This window comes from Carcharodon carcharias, chromosome 11, assembly GCF_017639515.1.
Source record: "Carcharodon carcharias isolate sCarCar2 chromosome 11, sCarCar2.pri, whole genome shotgun sequence".
Taxonomy (NCBI): domain Eukaryota; kingdom Metazoa; phylum Chordata; class Chondrichthyes; order Lamniformes; family Lamnidae; genus Carcharodon; species Carcharodon carcharias.
The window spans coordinates 44,303,558-44,318,826 of record NC_054477.1 but is presented as its reverse complement, the minus strand read 5'-3'; the positions used below and the strand labels follow the sequence as shown (position 1 = coordinate 44,318,826).

Here is a 15,269-nt window from a genome sequence, read left to right as displayed (position 1 = left end):
TTGAACAGATATTTTATGTCAACCTTCCCTGTAGAAGGCTTAGAAAATCTCCCAAAGATACTTGAAAACCACAAGGTGAAAGAGGGAGAGGAACTTAAAACAATCACCATTACCAGGGAGAAGGCACTAGGAAAATTATTAGACCTAACAGCTGACAAGTGCCTAAGACCTGATGGTCTGTATCCTAGGGTCTTAAAAGAAGTGGCTGCAGAGAGAATAAAGGCATTGGCTATAATCTTCCAAAGCTCCTTAGATTCTGGAAGGGTGCCAACAGATTGGAAAATAGCAAATATAATACTTTATTCAAGAAAGGAGGAAGTCAAAAGGCAGGAAAGCATAGACCAGTTAACATGTTTCATAGGGAATTTGCTACAATCCATTATTAAGGAGGTTATAATATAGTAGGATAGTTAGATAATCATAATGGGATCATGCAGAGTCAACATGGTTTTACGAAATGGAAATCGTGTTTAACTAATTTATTAGAGTTCTTTGAGGAAGTAACAAGCAAGGTGGATAAAGGGGAGCCTGTAGATGTGCTATTCTTGGATTCCAAAAGACACTCTAAAAAAGGTGCCACATCAAAAGTTACTACACAAAATAAGAGTTCACGCTGTAGGGGGTAACATATTAGCATGGATAGAGGATACAGAAAACAGAGAATGGGACAAATGGGTCAATGTCTTTATTCATTCATGGGATGTGGGTTCGCTGGCTAGGCCAGCATGTATTGCCCATCCCTAATTGCCCTTGAGAAGTGGTCGTGAGCTGCCTTCTTGAACTGCTGCAGTCCACGTGGCGAAGGTACACCCACAGTGCTGTTAGGAAGGAAATTCCAGGATTTTGACCAATGACAGTGAAGAACGACGATATATTTCCAAGTCAAGATAGTGAGTGGCTTGGAGGGGAACTTTCAGATAGAGGTGGTCTCATGTGTCTGCAGCCCTTGTCCTTCTAGATGATAGTGGTCGTGGGTTTGGTAGATGTTATCTAAGGAGCCCTGGTGAGTTCCTGCAGTGCATCTTGTAGATGGTACACACTGCTGCCACTGTGCATCGATGTTAGGGGGAATGAATGTTTGTGGATGGGGCGCCTAACCAGCTAGCTGCTTTGTCCTGTACGGTTTCAAGCTTCTTGAGTGTTGTGGAACTCCGCTCATCCAGGCAAGTGGGCAGTATTCCATCACACTCACGACCTGTGCCTTGTAGAGTTTGGACGTGTTTTGGGGAGTCAGGAAGTGAGTTACTTGCCGCAGGATTCCTAGCCTCTGACCTGCTCTTGTAGCCATAGTATTCATATGGCTCGTCCAGTTCAGCTTCTGGTTATGGTAAGCCTCAGGATATTGACACTGGAGGTTTCATTGTAATGCCATTCGACGTTAAGAAGCAATGATTAGATTCTCTCTTGTTGGAAATGGTCATTGCCTGGCACTTATGTGGCACAAATGTTATTTGCCACCTTCCAGCCCAAGGCTGGATAGTGTCCAGGTCTTGCTGCTTTTGGACATGGACTGCTTCAGTATCTGAGGAGACGTGAATGCTGCTGAACATTCCACAAACATCATCGAACATCCCCTCTTCTGACCCAATGGAAGGAAGGTGATTTATGAAGCAGCTGAAGATGGTTGAGCCTAGGACACTACCCTGAGGAACTCCTGCAGTGATGTTTTGGAACTGAGATGATTGACCTCCAACAACCTCAACCATCTTCCTTTGTGCTAGGTATGACTCCAACCAGCAGAAAATTTTCCCCCGATGCCCAATGACTCCAGTTTTGCTAGGGCTCCTTGATGCCACACTCAGTCAACTGCGGCTTTGATGTCAAGGGCAGTTATTCTCACCTCACCTCTAGAGTTCAGCTCTTTTGTCCATGTTTGAACCAAGGCTGTAATGAGCTCAGTGACTGAGTGACACTGACAGAGCCCAAACTGAGCTTCAGTGAGCAGGTTATTGCTAAGCAAGTGATGCTTGATAGCACTGTTGATAACCCCTTCCATCATTTTACAGAGGACCAAGGGTAGACTAATGAAGCGATAATTGGCCAGGGTGGATTTGTCCTGCTTTTTGTTTACAGGACATGCATAGACAATTTTCCACATTGCTGGGCAGATGCCAGTGTTGTAGCTGTATTGAAACAGTTTGGCTAGCGGTGCGGGAAGTTCTGGAGCACAAGTCTTCAATACTATTGTAGGAATATTGTCAAGGCCCCATAACCTTTGCACTATCCAGTACCTTTAGTCATTTCTTGATATCACGTGGAGTGAATCGAATTGGCTAAATACTGGCATCTATAATGCTGGGGACCTCCGGAGGAGGTCGAGATGTATCATCCACTCAGCATTTCTGGCTGAAGATTGTTGCTTCAGATTTATTTTTTGCACTGATGTGCTGGGCTCCCCCATCATTGAGGATTGGGATATTTGTGGAGCCTCCTCCTTCAGTGAGCTGTTGAATTGTCCACCACCATTCAGGACTGGATGTGGCAGAACTGAGATCTGATACTTTGGTTGTGGGATTGCTTAGCTCTGTCTATCACTTGCTGCTTATGCTGTTTGGCAGCCAATTAGTCCTGGTTATAGCCTCACCAGGCTGCCACCTCATTTTTTGGTATGCCTGGTGCTGCTCCTGGCATGACCTCCTGCACTCTTCATTGAACCAGGGTTGATCTCCTGGCTTGATGGTATTGTAGAGTGGGGGCTATGCCAGGCCATGAGGTTACACATTGTGTTCGAGCACAATGTTGCTGCTGCTGATGGCCCACAGTGCCTCATGGAGGCCCAGTCTTGAGCTGCTAGATCTGTTCGAAATCTATCCCATTTAGCACAACGGTGATTGTAATGCCACAACACAATGGAGGGTATCCTCAATGTGAAGACGGTGCTTCGTCTCCACAATGACTGTGCGGTGGTCACTACTACCAATACAAGATGCATCTGCGGCAGATTGGTGAGGATGAGGTCATGTATGTTTTTCCCCCATCACCTGCCACAGATGCAGTCTGGCAGCTATGTCTTTTAGGACTTGGCCAGCTCAGTCAATAGTGGTACTACCGAGCCAGTCTTGATAATGGACGTTGAAGTCCCCCATCCAGGGTACATTCTGCATCCTTGACACCTTTGATGCCTCAAGTGGTGTTCAACATGGAGGAGCACTGATTCATCAGCTGAGGAACAGCATTACCGGTAATCAACAGGTTTCCTTGCCCATGTTAGACCTGATGCCATGAGACTTCATGGGGTCCAGAGTTGATGTTGAGGACTCACAGGGCAATTCCTCCCAATGGTATACCACTGTGCTGCCACCTCTGCTGTGTCTGTCCTGCCGGTGGGACAGGACATACCCAGGGATGGTGATGGTGATGTCTGGGACATTATCTGTAAGATATGACTCTGTGAGTATGACTATGTCAGGTTGTTTCTTGACTAGTCTGTGAGACAGCTCTCCCAATTTTGGCATTAGTTCCCAGATGTTAATAAGGAGGACTTTGCAGGGTCGACAGGGCTGAGTTTGCCATTGTCATTTCTGGTGCCTAGGTCAATGCCAGGTGCTCCATCTGGTGTTGGTCCTTTTTTGACATTTTGTAGTGGTTTGATACAACTGAGTGGCTTGCTAGGCCATTTCAGAGGGCATTTAAGAGTCTGTGGGTCTGGAGTCACACATTGGCCAGACCAGGTAAGGTTTCCTTCCTTCAACGACATTAGTGAACCAGATGGGTTCTTACAACAATCGATAATGGTTTCATGGTCATCACTAGACTTTTAATTCCACATTTTTTATTGAACTCAAATCCACCATCTGCCATGGTGGGATTCAAACCTAGGTCCCCAGAGCATTACCCTGGGTCTTTGGATTACCAGTCTAGTGACAATACCACTACACCATTGCCTTGTAAGGATCAGTGCTGTGGCCTTAGCTTTTTACAAACTATGTTAATAACTTAAACAAAAAGATAAAGAGTAATGTCTCTAAGTTTGTTGATGTTACAAAGCTAAGTGTAAATGTAAGTTGTGAGGAGGATACAGAGAGGCTGCAAAGAGATATTAGACAGGTTAAGTGAGTGGGCAACAAGATGGCAGATGGAGTATAATGTAGGGTATTGTGAGATTATTCACTTTGGTCATAAGGATAGAAAAGCAGAATATTTTTAAGAGGTGTGAAACTTGAAAATGTTGATGATCACAGAGACTTGGATGTGTTCATACAAGGAACTCAGAAAGTCAGCATGCAGGTACAGCAACTTGTTAGGAAGGCAAATGGCATGTTGGCATTTATTGCAAGGGGTTTGGAGTACAGGAATAAGGAAGCCTTGTTACAGGGCATTGGTGAGAACACACCTGGAGTACTGAATGCAGTTTGGGGCTGTATTTTATGCGGAGGGGCACATAAAATATAATGGGTGGCTTGGCCCCTTCTCATCCACCCAAGACTCATTCCACATAAAACAGTAGGGCAGGTGAGTGTTGAAATCAACAGCCTGCCCATTGTAGAGTAAAGGGTTAATGGCTATGTTAATTAGACAATGATGTTAATGATAATATAAGCATGACATCAGGAGTCAGGTGACCAAGAAAGCTCCAAGGGAGCAATACACAGAATAGTCTGTGTCCTAAGAACGATGTACTTACCATGAGATCTTGGATGTAATTTGTTCTAAATAAATAGTTTCAAGGAAAACTAAATACTGACTGTCTCTCATAGAGTAAGAAAAATGTCATCAAGCCAGAAGACCAAACAAGTAAAGGGCATCAAGCACTAAACGTAGTGACAGCCCAAAACATGGTAGCATGAAAACTGAGGCCACAGATTGGTAACCCATGGGTGAAGACGTTGGAACAGTTTGACTTCACAAAGTAGAAGAACAAAAATCAGATGTACCTTGGTAGGGGACAGTGAACAAACAATTCATGATGTCAGCAGCCATTGATCAGTCACTACTCCTTCTCAGCTCTACAACACATTGAGGGTCCACAGCAAGGATAACAGTGGGAGCTCTGGAGGTGACAACTCCAAACAGCTTCAGACTTACAAGACAGAGTGCAGGTCAGTAGCCTTTTAAATATGATTGGTACCATAGCTGATGATGCCCTGGCAAGACAGGGAATCGAGGAGACTTCGGCATCCTACAAGGAGGTTTTGAGGGTCTTCACTAATTACTTCAGCCCCAAGAAGAAACTGGTCATTGGACAGGCAAGACTGAACCAGAGGTGCCAAAGGCTGGGTGAATCCATTGATTCATTTATTAATGACTTGTATAAACTGGCCAGTGGTTGCAGCTGTGGAGCTTTAAAGCATGAGTTAATTCACAATCACATTGTAGTCAGTGTGCGCAACAATGCGCTGTTGGACTTCTTGCAAACCAAGGGGGATTTAACATTAGAGAAGGTTGAGCAGTTTGCAAGATAGGCGGAGCTGCAAAAGTAGAATTGGGGTATGCTTCAGGGAGGCATTGAGGCTCGGGAGGGGTCGATCCAGTATGTAGGCCCAAAGTCCAGAACTCCATCAACTAAAAGCCAATGAGAAAGCCGGCAAAACAGTTGAAAGGGCGGAAAGGACCCTTACAGCTATTTTAAAATGTTCCAGATGCGGCTGCAAAAAGCAGCATTGCCGCAATGGCTGCCCAACAGTGGCAGCCAAGTGCTTTTTCTGTGTCAAGACAGGACATTTTAAACAATTCTACAGAGCCAAAGTTCAATTTAAAGGACAAAAGCTGAAATAAGCTTGTAACTGTTGTGAAGTCCAAGAAATTGAAAATACAGCATCTCATCCTGAAAATTTCCTAGGAGAAATTAAAGATCCTGATGAGCAGTTTTGGTCTGTAGAGCTAGAAACCCAAGGATATAGAACATAATTTAAACTGGACACAGGGACTGGAGTCACAGTTTTATCAGATAAATTGGACTGGCTTCATGACAGGCTTAAGCGAGTAGAAATCCATCCATCTAAAATAAAGCTCCAAGGGCCAAGGAGCACATTCCTCAAAGTGAAGAGTCAGTTTACTACAACACTTAGGCATGAAGATGGAGAAATTATTGAAACTCTTTATATTTACAGAACCAGTAAATTTCTCTGCTCAACAGGGCTGCGTGCTTAGGACTTGGTCTTCTACTAAAGGTCAATGAAGTAACAAAAGAGGACAGCGGAGCAATATGCAGGGCTAAATTTCCAAAGTTGTTCTGAGGACTGGGAAAGCTCAAAGCTGCAGCAGGAATTGAAGTTGTCTCATTACGTAGTGAGCCAATCTTTATTGAAGAAACACCTTCCATTGGACCACAGGAGTAAATTGCAGATCTCTCACTTCTCTTTGGAGACAGGCTAGAAGAGGCAAAAATAAGATGCACTAACAAAGACAGTGAGTGACCATCCACTAAAGGATGACTGTGGTTGGCTCTTTTGAGGCAGAGTTCAAGAGAATGAAGCCGCCACAGAGGCAGATGCTCTGTTAGAAGAAAATGTCCTAGATCTTACTATGCTGTTTAATTCTACTGCCAATGATTGAGAAATCCTTGTTGTCTCTTTTGAGTAGAATCATCCTTTTGTTGAAGAAGGTAATAAAGAGGTGAATTTGTTTACTTATTCCACTGAGCCCATCAACAACATGCATCAACAATTGCAAGCAGTCAGCAAAAAGCTACCCAGGGAGAATGAGATGCTTAACTCCAAATTGGATAAAACCAATAGAGCTTATTAATTTGTACAAATGTAAGCTGCAGCTCACACTTAGACTTCACCAGCAAGTCATGGATCAACTCAATCCTTCTTTCAGCCAAGAGGCCCAAACTACAGAGCTTCTACAGCTGAAGTTCCTATCCAGGAACTTCCTATAGAACCCGGTCCTGAAGTTTATTCCGTTGTTGATGATGGCCCAATCCTACTTTCTCCTGCTGATTCCAAGATCCCATTGTCTGCAGCAGAGCAGCCTCACACTGAAGCAAGCATGGAAATTATAACATTATCTACAGAAACGAAAACTCCTACCCTAAACATAGTAGGGAAGAATTCCTTTCCTTGTATCCTGTAATGTCTTTAGGATGCTCTTTGTTCTTCTTTTCATCTAGCAGATTCATTCATGACTCAGGTATTGACTCACAGCAGTGGTGAACGATACAGCTGTGAAGTTCTTCATCAGAGCTGAATGTGTTTTATTTTGTCAAGCCAGTGCTTTCGCTTTTCTCCAATGTGCAATGCAGAGGAAAATAACAGGGAGAATTTCAGTTCGTTGTCTCCCTTTTCAAGGGGTTGTGATCATTCAAGCCCTGAAGGTTTCTTTCTTAAATCAGTAGTTTTCATTGCCTTTACATTCAGGCATCGTAAGAGTCACAGCCAAGGAGTCAGTAGTCGTGTGAAGCTGTTATCCCACTCCACCAATGTTTTTCCAAGGAAACATGCATGCTGCACATCTTCCAAGAGAGCTGAGAACAATAAAAGCAAAATACCATGGATGCTGGAAATCTGAAGTAAAAACAGAAAGATCAGAAGTGAGGATGTTCACTGATGATTGCACAATGTTCAGCACCATTTGTGACTCCTCAGATACTGAAGCAGTCCATGTCCAAATGCAGCATGATCTGAACAATACCCAGACTTGGGCTGACAAGTGGCAAGTAACACTCGCGGCACACAAATGTCAGGCAATGACCATCTCCAACAAGAGAAAATCCAACCATCGCCCCTTGATGTTCAATGGCATTAACATCACTGAATCCCCCACTATCAACATCTTGGGGGTTACCATTCACCAGAAACTGAACTAGACGAGTTATATAAATACAGTGGCTACAAGAGCAGGTCAGAGGCTAAGAATCGTGCGACGAGTAACTCACCTCCTGACTCCCCAAAGTCTGTCCACCATCTACAAGGCACAAGTCGGGAGTGTGACGGAATACTCCCCACTCGCCTGGATGAGTGCAGCTCCTATAACTCTGAAGAAGCTAGACACCTTCCAAGTCAAAGCAGTCTGCTTGATCAGCACCACATCCACAAACATTCACTCCCTCCACCACCGACACACAGTAGCAGCGGTGCGTATCATCTACAAGATGCACTGCAGGAATTCACCAAGGCTCCTTAGACAGCGCCTTCCAAACCCATGACCACTACCACCTAGAAAGACAAGGGCAGCAGATAGATGAGAACACCACCACCTGGAAGTTCCCTTCCAAGTCACTCACCAACCTGACTTGGAAATATATCGTTGTTCCTTCACTGTCGTTGGGTCAAAATCCTGGAACTCCCTTCCTAACAGCACTGTGGGTATACCTACACCACATGGACTGCAGCAGTTCAAGAAGGCAGCTCATCACCACCTTCTCAAGGGCAACTAGGGATGGGCAATAAATGCTGGCCCAGCCAGCAAAGCGCACATCCTGTGAATGAATAACAAAAAAGGAAATGCTGGAAAAACTCAGCTGGTCTGTCAGCAACTGTTGAGAGAGAAACAGAGTTAAGGTTTCAAGTCTGTAGGACTCTTCCTCAGAGCTGAAGAGAGGTAGAAATGTGATGGATTTTATACTGTTGAAGAGTGTGGTGGGGGGAGTGGTTGCAGCAGGTAGAGCAAAATAGGAGGTCAGATCCTTGTCAAATTTCTCTTTAGCTCCCACCTATCCCATACCTTCTATTTTGCTCCACCTGCCCAACCCACCCCTACTGTCTTCAACAGTATAAAATCCATCACATTTCTACCTCTCTTCAGCTCTGAAGAAGAGTCAGACGGACTCAAAACATTAACTCTGTTTCTCTCTCCACAGATGCTGCCAGACCTGCTGAGCTGAGAACGGTGTTGGGATTGATGCCTTTGGCGGAAGTGATGTGGAGTAGTGGGGAGGAAGCAGAAGTTGGATGGAAACGCTAAACAGTACAAGAGGTTAACAGGCGGTGGGAATGTAATGTAAATAATTTAACAAAATAATGTAACAGTTTTGAGATTATACTTGGGGAAATATACAGTAAAGGGTTATGTTAATTAGACAATGAGGGCATGAAAGCAGAACTGGCTAAAGTGAATTGGCAATTTAGTTTAAGGTGTAGGTCAATAGAGATGCAGTGGCAAACATTTAAGGGGGATATTTCAGAATACACAGAATAGATACGTTCCAACAAGTAAGAAAAAGTCCAGGAGTCGGACACACCCTCCATGGTTAACTAGAAAGGTTAAAGATAGTGTCAAACTTAAAGAAAAAGTACATAATCATGCAAAGATAGGCGGAAGGTCAGAAGATTGGACAGAACATAAGGAACAGCAAAGAACGACTAAAAGGTTAATAAGGAGGGAAAAATTTGAGTACGAGGGAAAGCTATCCAGAAATATAAAAACGGATAGAAGAGTTTCTATAAATATTTTAAAAAGAAATGAGTTAACAAAGTGAACGTTGGTCCTACAGAAAGTGAGTCTGGAGAATATGGAAAACAAAGAGATGACAGATGAATTGAACAGGTATTTTGCATCAGTCTTCAATAGAGAGGATACAAGTAACATCTCAGAAGCAGCTATAAATTAGGAAATGGAAGGGAGGGAGGAACTCAGGAAAGTTACAATCACCAGAGAAATGGTACTGAGTAAATTGTTAGAGCTGCAGGCTGACAAGTGCCTGGGTCCTGATGGACTTCATCCTTGGGTCTTAAAAGAAGTGGCTAGTGTGATAGTTGATGCATTGGTTTTAATTTTACGAAACTCCCTAGATTTGGGGAAGGTCCCATTGAATTGGAAGATGACAAATGTAACTCCATTATTCAAAAAGGGAGGGAGACAGAAAGGCCAGTTAGTTTAAAATCTGTCTTAGGAAAATGTTAGAAGCTATTATCAAAGAAGCTATAGCAGGCCACTTGGGTAAGTTCAAGGTAATCAGGCAGAGTCAACTTGGTTTTCTGAAAGGTAAATCATGTTTAACCAATTTATTGGCGTTCTTTCAGGAAATAAAATGTGCTGTGGATAAAGAAGTAGTGGTGGATGTACTGTACTTCGATTTCCAGAAGGCATTTGACAAAGTGCCACATCAAAGGTTACTGTGAAAAATAAAAGCTAATGGCATGGGGGTAACATATTGGCATGGATAGAAGATTGGCTGGACAACAGAAAGCAGAAAGTAGGTATAAATGGGTCTTTTTCAAGTTGGCAAGATGTAACGAGTGGTGTACCACAGGGATCAATGCTGGGACCCCAACTGTTTACAATTTATATAAATGACTTAGATGAAGGGTTGGTGGGATGGTTGCCAAATTTGCTGATGACAAAAGGATAGGTAGGAAAGTAAGTTGTGAAGAGGGCATAAGAAGTCTACAAAAATATATAGATGGGTTAAGTGAGTGGGCAAGATCTGGCAAACGGAGTATAAAGTGGGAAAATGTAAAATTGTCCATTTTGGCAGGAAGAATAAAAGAGAAGCATATTATCTAGATGGTGAGAGATTGCAGAGCTCAGATTCAGAGGGATCTGGGTTTCTTAGTGCATGAATCGCAAAAGGCTAGCATGCAGGTACAGCAGGTAATTTGGAAAGACAATAGAATGTCATCTTTTATTGCGAGGGGAATTGAATACAAAATTAGAGAGGTTATGCTTCAGTTATGCAGGGCATTGGTGAGACCACATCTGGAGTACTGTGTACAGTACTTATTTAAGGAAGAATGTAAATGCATTAGATGCAGTTCAGAGAAGGTTTACTAGACTAATACCTGGAATGGGCGGATTGTCTTATCAGGAAAAGTTGACAGGCTAGGCTAGAATCCGCTGGAGTTTAGAAGAGTAGGAGGCACCTTGATTGAAATATACAAGATCCTGAGGGGTCTTAACAGGGAGGGGATGTGGAGAGGATGTTTCCTCATGTGGGAGAATGTAGAACTAGGGATCACTGTTTAAAAATAAGAGGTCACCCAGTTAAGATCATAAGACACAGGAGCAGAAATTAGGCCATTCAGCCCATCAAGTCTGCTCCGCCATTCAATCATGACTGATAAATTTCTCAACCCCATTCTCCTGCCTTCTCCCCATAACCTTTGATCCCCTTACCAATCAAGAACCTATCTATCTAGGTCTTAAATACACTCAATGACCTGGCCTCCACAACCTTCTGTGGCAATGAATTCCATAGATTCACCACTCTCTGGCTAAAGAAGTTTCTACTCATTTCTGTTCTAAAAGGTCTTCCCTTTACTCTGAGGCTATGCCCTTGGGTCCTGGTCTCTCGTACTAATGGAAACATATTCCCCACGTCCACTCTATCCAGGCCTTTCAGTATTCTGTAAGTTTCAATCAGATCCACCCTCATCCTTCTAAACTCCAGCGAGTATAGACCCAAAGTCCTCAAACGTTCCTCATATGTTAAGCCTTTCATTCCTGGGATCATTCTTGTGAACTGCCTCTGGACCCTCTTCAGGGCCAGAACATCCTTCCTGAGATACAGGGCCCAAAATTGCTCACAATATTCTAAATGTGGTCTGACCAGAGCCTTATAAAGCCTCAGCAGCACATCCCTGCTTTTATATTCTAGTCCTCTCGAAATAAATGCCAACATTGCATTTGCCTTCCTAACTACCGACTCAATCTGTAAGTTAACCTGAAGAGAATCCTGGACTAGGATTCCGAAGTCCCTTTGCACTCCAGATTTCTGAATTCTCTCCCCATTTAGAAAATAGTCTATGCCTCTATTCTTCCTACCAAAGTGCATGACCTCACACTTCCCCACGTTGTAATCCATCTGCCACTTCTTTGCCCATTCTCCTAACCTGTCCAAATCCTTCTGCAGCCTCCCCACCTCCTCAATACTACCTGTCCCTCCATCTATCTTTGTATCATCTGCAAACTTAGCCAGTTCCTTCATCTAGATCATTAATGTATAAAGTGAAAAGTTGTGCTCCCAACACTGACCCCTGCAGAACTCCATTAGTCACTGGCCGCCATCCTGAGAAGGACCCCCTTATCCCTGCTCTCTGCCTCCTGCCAAACAGTCAATTTTCTATCCATGCTAGTACCTTGCCTCTAACCCCATGGGCTCTTATCTTACTGAGCAGCCTCCTGTGCAGCACCTTGTCAAAGTTTAAACGGAGATGAGGCGAAATGTTTCTCTCAGAGGGTCTTCAGTCTTTGGAACTCTCTTCCTGAAAAGGCAGTGGAAGCAGGGTCTTTGAATACTTTTAAGGCAGAGGTGGATAGATTCTTGGTAAGCAAGGGGATGATAAGTTATTGGGGGTATGCAGGATGCAGATTTGAGGTTACTATCGGATCAGCCATAATCTCATTAAATGGCAGAGCAGGCTTGAGAGGCCAAATGGCCTACTGCTGCTCCTTGTTCATATGTTTGTGTCTCTTGTGTTCTTGTGTTCTGCTCTTCTGCCATAATCTCTAAAAAAATTCTCACAATTATCTGTGTGCAAACCTTGTCTGCATAACTTCACTTTCTGTAACGCTGTAATGTTTTGGCACATTTCATATCAGATTTTTTATATAATGTCCTATGTTTACAGTTAGTTGTTAGTGATTTTGTTTATTTAAACTTGTATAATTGCATAGTTTGGCCAGAAGATGGGGTATGGAGTAAATTTCTAGGGCTTAATTTGCCATTGGCATTGAGACCCTGACATCAGGATCAAATAAGGGTTCCAACCTACACTGTGTCGGGAGTGGTCACTCAATACAGTTTCTGTAGGATTGGCCAATTAATGTTCAGAGGGCATGATGGTTGTGCAATTCATGATGGTGGGATGGCTTCCAATGCTGGAGAGCTAACAGGCGGTCCTCCAGCACTGAGAGAGCTGCAACTTGTTAAAGGAGAGAGAGAGGGTGATTCAAAATGGAGGTTCCCTCTCAATACTTTTAAAATTGTTGAAATTTTAAATGGGAAGGGAGAGTGTGGAATGATGAATGAGGGGTGTTTGGATGTCAGAAAAGTTATATGGAGCAGTGGCCCCCCATTCTGATGTGAGAGGCTACCTATTTTCACTGGCCATGTTTTGGCCAGTTGGTGCGAGAAAAGGGCCTTAGTCGGTCCTTGAATCAGCTACCTGCCATTTGTGGGCGAGTAGCTGTTCTGCCTCAGACCCATCCATTTTGAAAATTGGCTGGGAGGCAGGAAGATGCCTGTAAACTGGCACACTTCTGTTATGGTGATGTTTCTGTCTGCCCATCCCCATCAGGCTTTGATAATCCAGTCCCTAAAGTGTCTATTCCAGCTTGGAAATGCCAAAGGGCCTGTCCTTGAAGCCTGTGGGGTCTCGCCCCCTGAATTTGCGACTCTCAACAGGTTCAGTAGCAGGTAGAATCCAAGGATCACACGCCTATGATTTTTTTGCACCCACACCTTATTTGATTGCTTAAACGTTTGGATTAATGCCAGATGTAAAAGATTTCCTGTGTGTACTCGTTATACACATGCCTTTGTTAATATATCATTTTTGAATCAATTTAAAATTTTCATGGCTAACATTGTGAAAGAAATGTTACCCCACACCAATTGCACTTTAAATATTAAAAGTACTTTTCTCTATAATAGATCTTTGAAGAGCAATAAAATCAAAAGTCTGCCTGCTGATGTTTTCGTCTTGTACAACGACCTGGATCAGTTGTGAGTATATTTCCATCTTTTGTTTCCATCATGCTTTACTTTCTATATATTTTCTTAACCTCCAAACTTTATTTATTCTTGTTTTCATAATATTGCTTGGTTTTTAAAGACTATTTTGAATGTCAAATTTAAATTATCTCTTTCATGAGTTTAATTGGCCACTGTTCTCAGGATGGCATACGTATACTGTGGAAAATCTTATTTTATATATTTTTCCTAAATAAAATTAGAGAACATAAGAACATAAGGAGTAGACCATAGACCCCTTGATTCTGCTCTGCCATTCAGTATGATCATGGCTGATCTTCATCCTCAATTCCACTTTGCACCTGCTCCCCATATCCTTTAATTCCCTGAGAGACCAAAAATCTGTCCATCTCAGCCTTAAATAGATTCAACAATGGAGTATCCACAGCTCTGGGTTAAAGAATTCCAAAGATTCACAACCCTCTGAGTGACGAAATTTCTCTTCATCTCTTGTGCTAAATGATGGACCCCGTACTGAGACTGTGCACCCACATTCTAGATTCCACTGTCTGCTGTGTCAAACCCCTTCAGAATCCTGTATATTTTAATGAAATCACCCCTCATTCTTCTGAACTCCAGAGAGCATAAATCTAATTAATCAGCGCCTCATCATAGGGTACCCTGTCATCCAAGGAACCTATGTAGTGAACTGAACCCTTTTTCATGGTTTTCTGACCTCTCTCTTTCATGCACCATTTAGCCTAAGCAAGTGGGCTACTTTCAAGCTTTCAACAATACTGCTGGGTAATCAGCTACAAAGAGCTTGTTTTACCTGAATTTGTACACCACATTTGCACCTGTCCTGACATAAATTCAGCAGGAAGGTTCTAGTCTAAAGCACCTCCAGCAATGTTAAAGTGACAGAGTGAGAGTAGCTCCAAAGTAACTCCTGGTCATATTCTTTTATTATCAGGTGAATAGGAGTGGTTTGTGGTAACTTACCCTTCCCTCACATTCAGGAAATACCTGACCTTTCCTCTGCAGCTCCCTCCAATGGCAAAATTATGATCATGAGCTGATGGAGGGGGCCCCTCTTTTTCTCAGCACTTTGCAGCCACGTAAGACTCAAATGGGTCTGATATACACCTGCCCACTTCTGAGGGAAAGTGTGCAAGATGTGTTCTTGGTAAAGTAGTCTCTGAACACACATGCCTAGCAACCATTGGCAATATACAGAGCAGGCAAATATGGCAGATTGTAATTTGCCAGGCTGACCAAATCCCAAGCTACCACAACAGTTTGTATTTGTATTACGGGAAGGTATGTGCACTCGAGTCAGAAGTAAAGATTCAACTACCTCTTCTGGAGATTTTAAATTTCAAATTAAAACATTTATTAATACAAGATAAGAAAACGTAAACACGTAAGCTTACAGTTACACTATTAAATTTAGTTGTATAACATTTCCCAAAAGATTTCTACCTAGCTAGACTCCCAAACAAACACCCTTTTCCAGGCAACAGTCCAAATAGATTCTTAATCTATAAAACATCCAGTAATATTACCACAAGGTACTCACTGTTGCTATAAGGAAGGTATTTCACAACTTGTCTCTTCCTCTCACTCAACAATGGAATTCCAAGGATTTTAAAAACACCTTGCTTTCTGAAACAAGCAAGCACTTCTCTGAGGTGGCTAGAGGCTGCTTTTTCACAAGTCCACCTTTCAAGATCTCACATGGCCACTTACCATA

At 42.9% G+C, this 15,269-nt stretch overlaps 1 protein-coding gene across 1 annotated transcript in view; it reads left to right on the top strand.

The window, feature by feature from the left end:
- rxfp2b (relaxin family peptide receptor 2b) overlaps positions 1–15,269 on the top strand; it is a 192,897-nt gene that overhangs the window by 48,821 nt on the left and 128,807 nt on the right. Inside the window, exon 5 of the mRNA XM_041198672.1 lies at positions 13,478–13,549. Within this exon, the coding sequence (XP_041054606.1) occupies positions 13,478–13,549 (72 nt within the window). The remainder of the gene's footprint in view (positions 1–13,477; positions 13,550–15,269) is intronic.